Below are 15,901 nucleotides of genomic sequence, written 5' to 3'. Positions count from 1 at the left end.
AATATAGTCAAAATAAAGACATTCATACCAAATCCAAAAATGTTATTCTCTCCACTTCTTCCAACGGCCTCTTTGCCATGACTTAAAAATCACTCTATGACAACAGGTGGAAAAATACCAATAAGAGTTACAATAGATCATGAATACAATTGTAAATGTAAACATAATAATAATAACTGAAAACTTAATCTTGACTTAAAGATAGTTTAACACAAATCTAAAAAAAAAATGTTTCATAAAATGGCTACAACAGTGATCGTTATGGACATAATTTCATGCTCCACCATATTTTCAGAGTTTGTATATTAACTTTTGACCACCTGCTGGTGGAATCTCCAAACTGCAAATGCATGAACTGAGCTGCAAAATGACCTGCTTTTGAAATGCCATTCACTAAATAGGGAGCAAGCTAAGTGCATCCAAAATTCCCATCAAAAGTTCAGTTTCAGGCTGCAGATGATATTTGAACCACTTATTGGGGTTGGCAGACATGGGATAATGGTAATAGTAATAGTTGGTACTTAGATTCAGAATTTGTAATGTACCATTTTATTTTTGGTTGGCAGTGATTGGACAATGCTGGCCATCACTTCTGTCAGAATTAATTAAGGTAATTTCTGATAGCAAAAATGCATTAGCACTGGCTATCACTTGTTTGTATCACAGTGCAAAGAGAGAAGATTGAGATTTAGTTGCCAACGTAGGAAAAAACTTTGTAACATAAAAGTAAAATCAAGTCAAATAATTTGTATTTGTGCTTTTCCCAATACATGTTGTTCCAAAGCAGCTTTAAGGTGCGTACACACTGCCAGCGACATCGCGCGCGACAGCGACTCAATACCATTCATTTTCAATGCGAGCACAGCGACTTCCGGCGACACAAGCTGTCGCAACCGTTGGCGCTAGATGTGGGCGTGTCCAGCGACGCGACAAAGTTGAGAAAAGTTCAACTTTTGAGCGACTAACGGAAGCGACAGCCAATAGGAGAGACGACGGGAGAGCTCACATGATCCTTCTCTCTCTCTCTCAGCTCCTGCAGTAACGGAAAGATGGATGAAAGGCTAATTCTTGCTGTTAGAAATTTTCCAGTGCTCTATGATATGTCTCTTCCCACGTACAAGGACATTTTTAAGAAAAATACTGCGTGGAAAGGTGTATCTGAGATCGCGGGGATTTTATGGACCCAGACAGACCGGCATTTGCATTTTCGCCGCAGATAAACAGCCGCTCTGGCAAACAGCACGCCTTGTTTCTCATTCATCTTTGATATAAAGCATTTTATGTTCTGATTCCATTTATATTTAGTCTTTTCCTTCCAAAATGTTGGTTTTTAGTGGCAAGAAAAGAGATTCGCTGTCAACAGCAATGGAATGACATCCGTGAATGTCATTTATAAACGTTACTAGGCAACCAGTAGTGGGAACACCCACTAGCGACTTCACCACCAGCCACTGGCGACCTGCAGCGACAAAGTCGCTGGCAGTGTGTACGCACCTTTACATTTTTATCTGTAATGCCTGTAACATCTCAAAAACATGAATAATCAACACTCCTGGAAACATAATAAAAAAATTACAAAAACAAAAAAATGTGTCCATATATGTTGACATAATTTTTTTTTTTTAAGTTCTCTAGATTTATTTTTATTTTATTTATTTTTGTCATGTTTATTTGGTGCTACTAGTTATAAAAATGGAAACGTAAAATGTACATCAGTCACACTCTGATCTCAGGAGGATAGAAAATTAATTGCAAAACAAACACAAGAACATGTCCTTTGTGTCCTAATGCATTACTTTTAACAGTAACATTCCAAAAAACTATTTGTGAATAGTGATTTCTCTAATTCCATTATGTTTCATGTAATTCAGAAAGATTGTTGGGGGTCAGATTAGGTGTCACAGAGCAGTAAGAATCACCCAGAAAATCATTTTGAAAAGCTGTATTTTGTTCTTTCGGCTTAGATGTGGATCTAAAGTGGCATGACACTTTAAAGTGAGGTCATTAACAGCCTCTTATCATCTTGAAACAGAGTCTCTTGCTCACGGCATATGATTGTTACAGTTGCACCGGCTGCCCTCCCTCTGGGCAGGCTGGTGCATTGATAGTCCCGTCTTTTAACATCAGCAAACACACTGTAGCACACACTCATGATCTTTGTGTTCAGGGAGAAGATAATATTGAACAGAAAGGGACTCCATTTGGGATTGCCAAGTAGATAAAGCCATTCGTTCAATGGCATGTCGAACAAGACCAAGAGAGAAAAATTTAAGAATTGTTCTACTGGGCATACTCGTTTGCAAAACCCAGATAGTCCTTGTATAATCCACCCCTGCTGTCTGACAAACAATGGGGTGGCACCAAGCTCAAAAGGGATTCTGAGGTTGCTGTCCCTCATCTGCATGGGTTCGTCCTGAAATTCGTCATGTTTTGGGACACTTTGTCTTCGCTTTTCCCTTGTCTTTCTGTCTCTAAGCTCAGCTGGCGTAAGCCAACGGCAATGCTTGCAGATACCCGTCTCATAAACGTTTTGAAATGAGGTAAAAATGTGCATTTTATCTCAAACTATTACCCTGCAGCTTCACAAGAACCTAATAAAGTCGTGGATAATGTGTGCATGTGTGCACGTGAGTGTGTACGGGAGTCAAGCGGCTGGTTAATTAGCTGTGAATGTGTGGTTTTAAAGGGCTTAGCGTCAGACTCCAGATCCTCATTATCTCTGTAACACCAGCATTCCCTTTCCGCTGTCTTTCCTCTCCTCATACCAACGTTATAAAGCAGCACCCGGAGATAAGCAAACACACACACACACACACACACACACACACACACACACACACACATCACCAGTGTTGGACACATCCCCAGTCACTAAAACCTCATTATGAGCTCTGTTTGTCTATTGTCATTAAGTTGCATGTGTGTTCCCTTAGGGAGTGATTAAATGGGGCAGGGCTTTTGTTTTAGGCCTTGGATCAGTATTTATGCTGTAACACCTGCAAATAAACTTGTGCTGTGTGTCTTTGAATCGTATCGGTCATTGGATGGCTCTGTTCCAAAACCCTAGAGAGCTCCCTTACTAGAAGCCAACATAGTAATATGTTGGCTTCTATTGGTGGCACGTTATGTCTAGTGGACACCTTACGAGATCAATACATATCTATGATGGAAACCATTAAATCATAATGTAATATATCCCAAAACACACTAGCTTTTTAATGATATTCGTAGTGGAAACCATTAGAATAGAGCGCAGCAGTACATATCCCATTCATTTAACAACTACATTACCCATGGTACAGCAGAGAAAGATCCACCAATCAGAGAACTGCGGTAAACGAAACTCGCAAAACATGGCTCGGAGCGACTGCGGGCTCCCATGATGAACTGTGAATGACGTAATCGAGTCGGACTCCCTTAACCCTTAAACTACTCATATATTTGTACATATTGGGTATTTTGCAATAAACGTAAAAATATTTTGTTTCTGTATATATAATCAACAACCTCATATAAATTGTTTTATATATTCCCCTATTTTTTTTTTTTTTTAAATCATTTGCAATGCTTCATGGGTTTTAGTCCATGCCGTCAGTAAAGACAGTAAGTACACAGCCTTGTACCTTTGTCTTTATGTCTGATTTTCAAATACGTGTTTGCCTCAAAACAAAGATTGTGATATTGTGATTCACCTCGGAGCAGGTTGGTTTGGTTCATGGCTCACAACTCTTTTATGGAGGATTTTATTAAAAGTCTGTGGAAGAAAGGAATGGGGATTGTACTTCTAGAAACCAGGCAGCTAAAAAAAAATGGGTGGCCGCTGTTGCGCTCTATTTTTCTTGTATTTTTGTTTTTTTAACAGTGTCATCGTGATGTGAACACGCCATAAAATACACAGCACACAAATATAAAAATTAATTTTACAAAAAATAACGAGTAAATAAAATTAGCGCAATTCATCGCAAGTGCATGTCTGACGCAAGTGTAAATTGACGGGTCCTTAAACAAGCCCTCATAATAAATCTCCAACTGATTGACAAATTCACTTGTAAAATGGATTGCTGTGAACTGTTGTCAATGATTGACTTCAATAATATTGTAGTAAACAATACATTGTATTTTAAAGCCGCTTTTTTGTATTGTCTTATCAATGATTAACTCTTCTGCTACAGGAACGAATATTTATATATATATCATTTTTAAATATTTAAAGATAACTATTGTGGCAGGGCGGAGGGTGGGGCCGGGTCGTGATCCTACGCACCCAGTCCCGCATTAGGCTAATCAAGCCTCCGAGGTATAAATGTCGACTGCAGGGTGTCGTGCGGGAGAGAGAGATTGTTTACGGACATGTCCGTCATGTGTGTGAATGTAAAACAGTTAAAGGATGGGCAAGGAGGAGGCGAGAACCGGCTTGTCAATATAAATGATATTTAATGAAAACTTAAAACAAAAGCATAAACAAACACACACATGACGGACATGTCTGTAAACAATCTCTCTCTCCCGCACGACACCCTGCAGTCGACCTTTATACCTCGGAGGCTTGATTAGCCTAATACGGGACCAGGTGCGTAGGATCACGACCCGGCCCCGCCCTCCGCCCTGCCACACACACCTATAATGCCTTAAAATGCTGGATAGGTAGGCAGCTAACTAGGTTTTTGAACACAGCTGATTTGTCCCCTTTCTATCCTCTGTAGCTCAGAGGTGTTGGAAATGTGATGCTTGTTTGTTTCATCACCGTGGTAACAGTGTCATTGCCAATGCAGTGGGGTGATGTCTGAGGTATAAGGGTTGCTTTGATGATTTCAATTAAAGAGAAAGAGTGAATATGAAGAGACAACAAGAAGGATGGACCCACAAAAGGAAGCAATCTAGAAATGCATTGAAATGGTGGAGGTAGCGCACTGTCACTGTTAGTGCCTGTTGGTGTTCTGTGTGTGTGAATGACCTGCAGATTATAGGTCATTATGATGGAAAGCCGTTCATGTGTTATGATAACACAGGACTCGATGTGCAAGCTCGCGGCAAACATTTAATTCTGTGAACTAGTTAGAGGGAGGCTGCCATTGAATAGGCACACAAGTAATTAATCTTTCAAGGATTTTCTATGCTTCCAATTTGAAACTGGCCAGAAGGAATGGAAACGCTGTTAGACACCAAAGATTTTGCATCTAAAACCCAGAAAAGCACTTGAAAGATTAAAGTCTTCATTTGGTGGGATGGTTTCATTTTGTAACATTCCTAAAAAATAAACAAGCCATTTATTTGCTGGGGAGCCTCTAATTATCTTTCTAGTTATGAAATGGAATTTCATTCTACATAAGGTAACTGTATCCAAAACAAAGAGTGTGACCTAGCTGTGAATGTCACTGTAAAGGGGTTAAAGGAAAGGAGGAGATGAGAACCGGCTTGAGAATATAAATAATATTTTAATCCGAAACTTAAACAAAAGACAAACACACAAATGTGTCGGACAGCTGTCCGTAAATCTCTCTCTCCTGGCGGATTAGCTTCCAGGCGGCCTTTATCCCTCTCTGAGGCTTGATTAGTGTGCGGAATCACGACCCGGCCCTGCCCTCCACCCTGCCACATTCCTCCCTCGTTCTCTCAGGCCGGGCATGACGGAACCCCCCCCCCCCCTCTCTCTTTCCCTGGGGAGGTGCGTGCCTTCTGCCTCTTCTGCCGGCAGGTCATCCCGTCTACCTGGATGAGGGAGGGGACAAGGGTAGGGAAACAAAAAAGGTGGCACCTACACGCCGTAACAGTGATCATGCCAAATTAACACAACATTTTAAAAAAGAGAGGGAAAAGGCCAACATGGAGCAGCAGTGGTTGAGAGAGAGGAGAGGAATCAAGACCCGGCCCCGCCCTCCGCCCTGCAACAGTCACCATTGATGAAACCAGTCTTGGAGAAGCAACAAAATAGGACACGTATAATACCACACAGAGACTTCTCCTCAGGAATTAAAATGAATCGTCAGAAGAAACTGATTCAATAAAATTAATTTTACTTGAGAGAGAGAGTCCATGTGATTATTACCTCTCCTCGCTTGGCCAAAACTGGCTTGTGCAATCAAAATGGCATATTACTTGATGGGAAAAGTGGCCTTTAATGTAAAAACTCCACTATTTTGAAAACAGCTGAGCTACTGTCATGCTACTTAAAAATATAGTTATGTAAATTAAATTAGTAGCATCACTTCTTACTGGATTTTTATGATTAATTGAAATATTGCATTAAAAAAGTGCCTCACTTTTACCCAGATTTTAACTTTCATGGTAATCAACATTATACCACAAATGCTGTCGAGTGAGCTTAACTTATATTGAATAACGATGGGCATTCCGGCTCTTTTCAGTGATCTGGATCTATCGGCTCAGCTCGCCAAAAAGAGACGGCTCTTTTGTCTCTCAAATGGCTCTTTATAAAAAATATGTTTTGTATTTTTTCAAGTCAAACAGTTTGCGATAGTTTGACTATGATTGGTGTTAAAACAATTCTAATTAAATTATTAGGGTGCACAGTTGCATATGCCAGTGTAGGTTGTGCGTTGAACTGGCTTTATATGAGATTTTGTTTTGGCAAATTCTACACTACCTCCGGAGGTCGCATTTGTCGGCCGCATTCGTCATCGAGGCTGTCTCGTTTAATTTGTAATTGAGTGAACGTCTTTGAGTGAGTTGGCTCTGCCCTCCCTCATGCATCTTTGATTCATCGGTTGACACTACGTGTCTGATTTATGGGAACAAGAGATAAGGCTGAACTAATATCTGTGCACTTGAACGTTTAGGCCTATTTTATTTTATTTATTTTTTCATTCTATTCATTTAAATCTTTAGATTTTTCATGTCTTATTTTTTTTATATTTGTATAAATGGATTCGGCTCTTCTGATATGCGAGCCAGATCCCAACATTCACCTACAAGAGCCGGATCTTAGAGCCGTCTCGTTCGTGAACGACCCATCTCTAATATTGAACCTGTAATATCCCTGTTAGGTGGATGGGGACTGGGGAAGCTCCAAAATGAAAAGAAAGCACCATAGAATTATCATAAAAATGGTTCACACAACTTGTGCACTATATTCCTTGTCTCCTAAAGCCATACTAATGCTTTGTGTGATTAACAGACCAAAATTTGGTCATATGGTTTTGAACACATAAGGGTGAGTAAATAAATGACAGACTAATTCATTTTTGGGTGAACTATTCCTTTAAGGTTGCAAACATGATGCTATGAAATCTGTCTTTACCCATTAACCTCATTTGAAACTTTTTAAACAAAAGAAACATCGTTCTCAAAGTTTGTTTAACACGTCACTGACAACACTTCATATTTAAGCAGGGAAAATATCACCTCGCAATCAAATGGGTTGTCATAAGATGTCATCCACTGTGAAAACTCTTGAGTTAACTGCCAAACCCTGGGGGCTGCTTCTCTCATCCCCCGTGCTTGTAGCGTGTGGTGTGTGTATTGTGTTAGTGATGTTTTAATGACTCTAGATGAAGTGGGTGTTGAGGGGAAGATTGCCACTTGCAGTAGATTTGAGCAGATGATTGCTCTTCAGAGGTAGGAGGCTGACATTAGCGCAGAGGCCCTGGAGTTTTAGCCGTCAGCCTGGAGGACTTTTCGCTCTGAGCTCTTGACCTATTTGTCTCCTCCAACCCCGTCTTTGGGTTATGCCCCCTTCATTTCAATGTCCATTCAGTGCTTGAAGGCTGTTTCTGAGGGACTCAGTTGCTGTCCCTGCATTTTTAAAGATGCACTTATTTAAATTTGTTACTCATTGAAAAAGTTTTACTGGTCAATAGTGAATAGTAGTTTTGAAAAATATGTTTAAATTATGTAGATGTGCATGAGATGAAGATCTAGTTTTATCAGTAGCCTAATAAAATCTGTTTGATTTTACATGGTGCTTGGCTACCTCATGGGGGCCGCCATGTTGAGATCACATTACCCGCCGAATATGAAAAAAATGTCTTTAGTTAATCTTTAGCCCTATGAAATCAGTTTTATTTTTCCTAATTACCTTTCATTTTCCACAAATTCTGTGTTTTCCATGATATTTAATTTTTTACTGAATTCTGTGTGTTAAAGTTTAATATACATTATTTGTTTTATCAAATGAACTGCTTCTATACAGATTCTTAGATCACAGTCCAAAACATATATTGGGGTTATTTTTTTGTCAAATACAGTGCTGCACAGCAAAGCATCACAGTGTTAATTAAAGCATTGATGAAAACTTTTATTCCCTATCTGTCAATCAGTCAGTGTTGAGGGGTCACTCTTGGGAGCCCCAAACACCTCTGATCTTTGAGTAAAGGCCAATGGGAATTGACGAGTGGAATTTGCATGCCACTCCACTTGACATACGAGTATAAAAGGAGCTGGCTCGCAACCACTCATTCAGATTTTTTTTCAGAGCCAAGCAGTGTTCATTCATTGAATTCATAATTTAACTCCACTGCCGTTCCATTCGCCTCTGCATATGCTGTTGGATATATGGTGCATTTCAGTGGCTTCTCCCCCTCGTGCACAATTAAATGCAGGGTGCTTCGACAGCTAAAAGGGAGTATATATTCTAAAAGAGTGGCACTGATGCAGAGTGTCTTTTTAAAGATGCCTTTCCATCTGTGTATAGTTCTTTCAGTCATAACCTCTCCACCTCTGATGGCCACAATCGCTGCTCACATGCTGCTCACACGAGACAGCGTTCGTGGATGGCTCATGCTCTCAATGCGAAAGCCACTCCAGTCCTTCACCGCTCCAGCCCGGTAGGATGAGCTCTCGATCGCAGTATCAGAGAGCGGCTGATCCGGTCAGATGCGGAGGACTCGAATGTGCTCCCACCTTCGGTTGTGGTCACCCAGTCTGAGGCCACGCGGAGCTGCCGGCCGTGCTTGCCTCGGGCTTGAGTGGAACTCTCCACCCTGCTCTGAGCCCTCACGGCTTGATGATTTGTTCCTGGGCTCAGAGTGCCACTCATGGCCACACCGCACCCCGCCCCGATTACATTCTTCCCAGAGGTGCACGAGGAGCTCACAAAGTCGTGGCAGGCACCTTTTACTACCCGTACTGACCCCTGAGCTTCTCCACTCTCACTACCCTCGACAGTGGGGTAGCCAGAGGGTACACGCCGATTCTCCAGGTGGACAAGCCAGTTGCGATGCATTTGCATTTACATTTACATTTATGCATTTGGCAGATGCTTTTATCCAAAGCGACTTACAGTGCACTTATTACAGGGACAATCCCCCCGGAGCAACCTGGAGTTAAGTGCCTTGCTCAAGGGCCCAACAGTGGCATCTTGGTGGTGCTGGGGCTTGAACCCCCAACCTTCTGGTCAGTAAACCTGAGCCTCAACCACTGAGCCACCACTGCCCCAGTGGTGGCTCAGTGGTTGCACCTGTGCGTGCTAAATACTGCCACCTGGTGGAATCCCCCAAGACTCCCATCCCATAAGTGCTTTGACCTCTCTCTCAGCACAACCACGAGCTCGGGAAACGAGGCTCCTTGACGTGGCAACTCCTGCTCCACCCTGCTGCGAGGACCCACCTACAGGTATATCATATTGTCCCCTAGGTGCCCCTCACTCGGAGCTTGGAGGCATGGCTAGCACTCTCCAACCTGTTGTGCTGGCTGTTCAGGACTCGGCTATGTGATTCAGTGCGCCAGGTACCCGCCCGGGTTCAGCAGCATCTGCTTCACCGTGGCGAGGGGCGAGAATGCCGTTGCCCTGCTTGCTAAGATTGTGATCCTTATGCAGAGGGGGTGCTGTTATGTATGAGTTTCCCCAAGTGAGCCTGCTTGCACAGACTTTGTGCAAGGTCAGGGAGGATGAGGAGCAGGTTGTCCTGGTGGCAACCTACTGGCTCACACAGACTTGGTTCTCTAGGTCCTCGTGACAGCTCCTCTCTGGCATGTTCGGGGACATGGACGGGACATGGAAGACCTTAAGTAGCCTTCCAACGGCGGTGGTAGACACCATCACTCAGGCAAGGGCTCCCTCTACGAGGTGCCTGTATGCCATGAAGTGGCATTTGTTTCAAATTGATGTTCTTCCCGAGGTGAAGACCCCCAGAGATGCGCAGTCTGGTCGGTGCTTTCCTTCCTGCAGGAGAGGTTGGAGGGGAGGCTTTCCCCCTCTACCTTGAAGGTGTATGTTGCCGCTGTAGTGGCGCACCACGACAAGGTGGACGGTAGTTCACCAGGTTCCTTAGACGCTGTTTCCATGGTAACAGTGTTTGGTAGCACCCACACATCACTTTGAAGAGATGGAACGCATACTTCAGTGGTTGAAGTCCCTTTGTGGAATTCATCCAGCACTGAAAAGGACTGGCTTGCATTCACATTTCAAGTCTGTGACATGTTCTCGCAGGGAGAACACTTCCCACTCTGAACATCGCTAGACACCAGCGGAATGACTGTGTATTTTGTGAAAGTATGTGGTGCTACTGCAAGTCCAAACGGAAGAACATAAAACTGATACTCCCGAAGGCAAAATCTGAGAAAGCACCTCTGCTTCAGTTCAAACTGAATATGGAAATAAGCATCCTTCAAATCTATTGTCACAAACCAGTCCCCCAGCTACACTTGTGGCATTATTTGTTTCTGCATCAGCATTCTAAATTGACAAAACATTAGAGTGGAATTCAAACATCTAAAATCCAGTATTGGATGCAAGCCACCTATTTTTCAGGACCAGAAAATAATGGTTGTTAAAAACCTCATTCTCTCTAAGAAAGGAGAATCTCCTGTGTTGCCCCTTTTTCCAGGAGAGAATTAATTTCCTGAATAAAAAAAGGGGCTTCCCGAATGGAAATGTCTGTTGTAACAACCCCACTGAACACCGGCGGAGTTCGCCTGAATTGAATTACATAACCATGCTTTATCATTCGAAGTACCCCGTTCAAATTGCCCTTCAGCTACTGCCAAGCCAACAGATTGGCAGACAGAGGGATTAATGCGTGGCTTTTGCCGGCAGTGTGACAAGTAACCACTAGTTGGCATGCTTGGCTTACATTTGGTGACTGACCCAGAATCAGTGGCACAGTGGAGGGAAGCCTTCGCTCCTCCAATACTATGGCTGGTTGAAGGGAATTAACCTTGTCCCTGGTATTTTAAATGGAGATATTGTACAAATATTGGGGGGAAAGTTTATTTGACAAAACTGGTTTGCCATAGCACCCCAGCAGTCTTTATGGTGGGACACCGTATGGTGCTTATGTTCACTGTATGTGCTTAATGAACATCGAATTATGTTATGCATGCCTTGAGACCCTTGTTCATGGAGATAGAATGTGATTGGAGATTGGAATGTGTTTTTTTTTTATTGTTTGCTCCCCAGCGTAATATGTGGGGGGAAACTGAACTATATTCTGGCTGTCGGGTGTTCGAGGCATGAACAATGGCGAATTCAACCCTATGCTGTCCGAAGGGCAAACAAGAACGACACAGATACGTTTGTATGGTCTGTGTGGCAGGGCGGAGTGCGCCGACCCGGCCCCGCCCTCCGCCCTGCCACAGTCTGGTTTCATTCACCGAATTGGGGCTCACCCTTAATTTCACAGCTAGTCCATCAGGCTAATAATGATCCTCGCATCAACATGAGTTGTTGGTACAACAGGGGCCTGACGAGATTGTGCACTGAAGAACAGATAATCTGACTCGATGGCACCAAATCAAACACTTTTTTGGAGTCTGTGACGTAGCTCCATAGGGGCATCACTGAAACGCTACCAGACCACGTTACACTCAGGTGTAATCCCAGTGCGATTACACAGCTTGAGTTCCTACGAAAGGGAGCCTAGTTAGTGTCTCTACACTCAGAAACTACTCTATATTTTTATGAATGTTTTGCTGTATATTTCAAATATATTGATCGCATAGGCATAATCAACCACTTTAAATCAATAGTTTTATATTTTTTGGTTTTTAACAGCTAATAAAAGCTAAATGAAACAGTTCTTAATTTATAACTTTTACATTTAAATATGTGTTGCCTGGCAACAATGCCTGGTGTTGGTACCTTTCTGGTGGTACTACCATTCAGTTATAACTAGGGCTGTCAATTTAACGCGTTAATTTAATGCGATTAATTTGACTGAAATTAATTAACGCCATTAATCGCAATGCCCCCGAACTGTAATATGGAAGATGAAAACTTCAGCTGCATGGCAATGCACAGTTATACAGTGAAGAAAAACACCCTTGAGAAGTAGAACAACACAAATATGCATAAGTTCTTGCGTTCTAAACACTTGATGGAGCGCAAATCCAAACTAAGGGATCTCAATATGTGTTCTAAGTATTAAACTATCTTTAACTTTACATAGTGACGTAAAATTTTTATGACGCAAAGCAACCAAGACGCTACACAAGCATGTCTGACGCAGATGTTCAGTGACGGGTCCTTAAACAAGCCCTCAAAATAAATCTCCAACTGATTGACAAATTCACTTGTGAAATGGATTGCTGTGAACTGTTGTCAATGATTGACTTATGATCAATAATATTGTAGTAAACAATACATTGTATTCTAAAGCCGATTTTGTATTGTCTTATTAATGATTAACTCTTCTGCTACAAGAATGCAATGCATTGTAATTATCTGAATATATTTATTTATATATATATATATATATATATATATATATATATATATATATATATTATTATTATTTGTTTTTTGTTTGTTTTATATATATATATTTAAAGATAACTATGTATCATTATTTCATCATTATATATTGAATTATATTTATATGAGGGGCTTTCTCAGAAAATATTTGTATATGCGATTAATCGCAATTAATTAATCGGGACACCATGTAATTAATTAGATTAAAATTGTTAATCGTTTGACAGCCCTAGTTATAACATAACAGAGTTTGAATGCAGACCAGTGGTGGCAAGGGCAGGGGGACAATCAAATTTGGGTTTACTGTAATTGTGAAAACAACATAATTGCTTGAGTGATTCTTTGCACTTACATAAGGCATTTTTTTTCTTTTTTTTTCTTTTTATTAAAATGTATATATCAGAGCTAAACAGTTTCTCCTCATATTGGGTATATGCAGCTCTGAACCTACTCTGGCTTTTGTCCTCAGGTTCTTCAGCACCATCATGCAGTCCATGAGATTTCCTATATCGCTAAGGATATCACGGACCACCGAGCCTTTGGATATGTGAGTGGAAAAGAGGGAAACCACAGATTTGTGGCCATCAAAACCGCTCAGTCTGTAAGTACCCATATATTATCCATGTAGCCATACCCGACAATGTAAATTAGAAATAATGTGTTTGGGCTGCATGTGTTGTGTAGTCATATACATGACAACAGTGATAACAATCCAAACTTGCCTTTGCTGCAAACATGAAAAGTTTATAAATCAGTATTGTGGTGAACATCAGTTAAGATGGCATTCCAGAGACCAGTTTATGGCAGGGCCCCTCTCTAACTGCCAGTGTGGAAGAAGATGTGCCACACTGTGATTGGATCCTTGGTGAATGAACATAAACAAATGTTCAGGAACATCAGATAAGATGCTAAGACAACCGCCAGACACCTCTTACAGGGCAGGAAGGAGGACCTTCTACACCCACCACCACCAAGGAGAGGACTTCTCATTGGACTACAGGTTGACTTTAACTCATCAAACTCATTCCTAAGGATGCAGAGCAGTGTAGGACCACAGAGATCTATTCATACCTATGTTTGAAGGCCTTAAGTTAATATAAACTGCAACACATCCACTCCATTTTCATGAAAAGCACAGTTTATGTTAATGATTATTGACTGAACACAACAGTTAATGGAACAGACCTATTAACAGATAAACTAATGCGTGGACGGTGACTTAACCGTTTCTTATCGTGTTTGGTCTCTATCTGTTCCATACAATGCCTTTAATATTTTGAAAGAGGTTTGGTTAAGAAATAATGCATGGGTAAAAGGTTAAAGATGCTGTTTTAACAATGCACTTTATGCTATGCAAATGAGTTCCACACTAAAGTGGGCAACACCATGACTACATCAGACACCAGTGGTCAGTCACACTCCAGGATCGGAAAGGCTCCAGATTTCAATCTGCTCCTCATCAGAAAGGAATAAATATGTCCCCCGGTTAGACACACCCTTGTTCTGCATTTCCAACTCAACGGGGAAGGAGACACCAACAGACACACCACATCCCGAGTTTATGACTTGACGAAGAAAGAGACTACAAGATAGTTGAGGTTAGGCTTTTGCAAGCAAAACCTTTTATATTGCTTTCGGCTGCACTCTAGCTGAAAAAGGGCCCCAGCATTGAGGGACCTTATCTGACCCTTACAGCTCCTCCAGCAGCACAGCCCAGTCCACAAAGGACCTCTACAGCAGCAGACATTGCCTGTCCCACACGGCTCCTCAGTGACGCAGTCAGCCTGCAAAGGACCCTGTGAAGATTCAACTGACCCAGCTACCAGTCCACTCTTTAAGGACCCTCTTGGCACAACCAAAGTTCAGCATCCTCCAGTCCAGTGTGGCAACAACTACTGGATCGCAACTCTGCTCCCTTCCCACTGCACACTACCCGCATCACCAGTGTAAGGCATCTACTGCCGGACTGATCACCTGACTGTGTGGAATGTAAATATAAACGTACCAAACCTCTTTCTAGAGACCATGGCATTAGTTTATACCTGCAGCATATGTATTTTAACTTGCTTAGATAACAGTTACCTAGGGTCAGCTTGTTACAGATAATATGTATATTATTTGTTTAATGATAAATAAGCATTATTTATCACCATTTTGCCAGATCCATTTGGTGGTTTTCCATAAGGCGCATTCCCCAAAAATTATCTCCCATTGCTACATTCAGTTCAACAGCATTGCATTTATCCATTCTATGTTCAAATAATTTAGTTTAATTGTTTAATTCAGTGCTTTCCTTTTGGTTATTAGTTTTTTATTATTATTATAAATTATTACTTTAGCAGTGCATATTCATTATTATCATCATAAATGCATATGGGGGCAGTGGTGGCTCAGTGGTTGAGGCTCAGGGTTACTGACCAGAAGGTCAGGGGTTCAAGCCCCAGCACCACCAAGATGCCACTGTTGGGCCATTGAGCAAGGCACTTAACTCCAGGTGGCTCCGGGGGATTATCCCTGTAACAAGTGCACTGTAAGTCGCTTTGGATAAAAGTGTCTGCCAAATGCATAAATGTAAATATACTATTGTTAATAAATGTTTTCTGCTCATTAGGAAATATTGAAATTTGTTTGGTTGCTATACAGTACACCAGTGGTTCTCAACCAGGGAGCCTCAGTGAACATTCAAGGGGTACTCAAGATGGTTTAATATAAGATTATAATAATCTACCTTAACAGAAATGCTAAAACCTTTAAAAATCAATTATCGAACTGCTTTTTTTGGGAGTGTTCTTAAATTGTTAAGATAGTATTCTTAACTGGTGCCTTGTATTGAAAGGGGGCAGGGGTCATCTGATACACTCATAACTACACCTTAAGTGACACATGATCAAAAATCACTACATCATCTGTGAATTGAGTAGAAACCACTACAGTATCCTTGCCAAGGCATTGTAGCATATGCTGCACCATAGTCAGAATTATCAAACAGTCATGAAAAAAGAAAGATATTACTTACCTGCTGTCAATCTGCTGCCGGGTCCAACAAAGTTGTGATTCTTCATACCAATACCACAGGAAAAACTAATATGCTGATGCCTTTATTTAAAATGTTAATTGAAAAAAGTTAATTTGAATGTAAATATTAACAAATTAATAAAAAAATATCTATAACTTAATGGCTAAATCTGGTTGAAGTTCCTTAATGGCTAACATCTCATTTTGTATCTTTAATTTCAGCAATTTCATGTAAAC

At 41.3% G+C, this 15,901-nt stretch overlaps 1 protein-coding gene across 2 annotated transcripts in view; it reads left to right on the top strand.

Moving 5' to 3' along the window:
* The window catches only part of LOC127621597 (disabled homolog 1-like), a 216,489-nt gene that overhangs the window by 158,235 nt on the left and 42,353 nt on the right, over positions 1–15,901 (top strand). For both annotated transcript variants that reach the window (XM_052095260.1, XM_052095261.1), the window contains exon 5: positions 13,119–13,250. In XM_052095260.1, the coding sequence (XP_051951220.1) occupies positions 13,119–13,250 (132 nt within the window). The remainder of the gene's footprint in view (positions 1–13,118; positions 13,251–15,901) is intronic.

This window comes from Xyrauchen texanus, chromosome 28 (assembly GCF_025860055.1).
Source record: "Xyrauchen texanus isolate HMW12.3.18 chromosome 28, RBS_HiC_50CHRs, whole genome shotgun sequence".
Taxonomy (NCBI): domain Eukaryota; kingdom Metazoa; phylum Chordata; class Actinopteri; order Cypriniformes; family Catostomidae; genus Xyrauchen; species Xyrauchen texanus.
The sequence above is the reverse complement of the archived record's forward strand: the minus strand, read 5'-3'. Positions and strand labels throughout refer to the sequence as shown.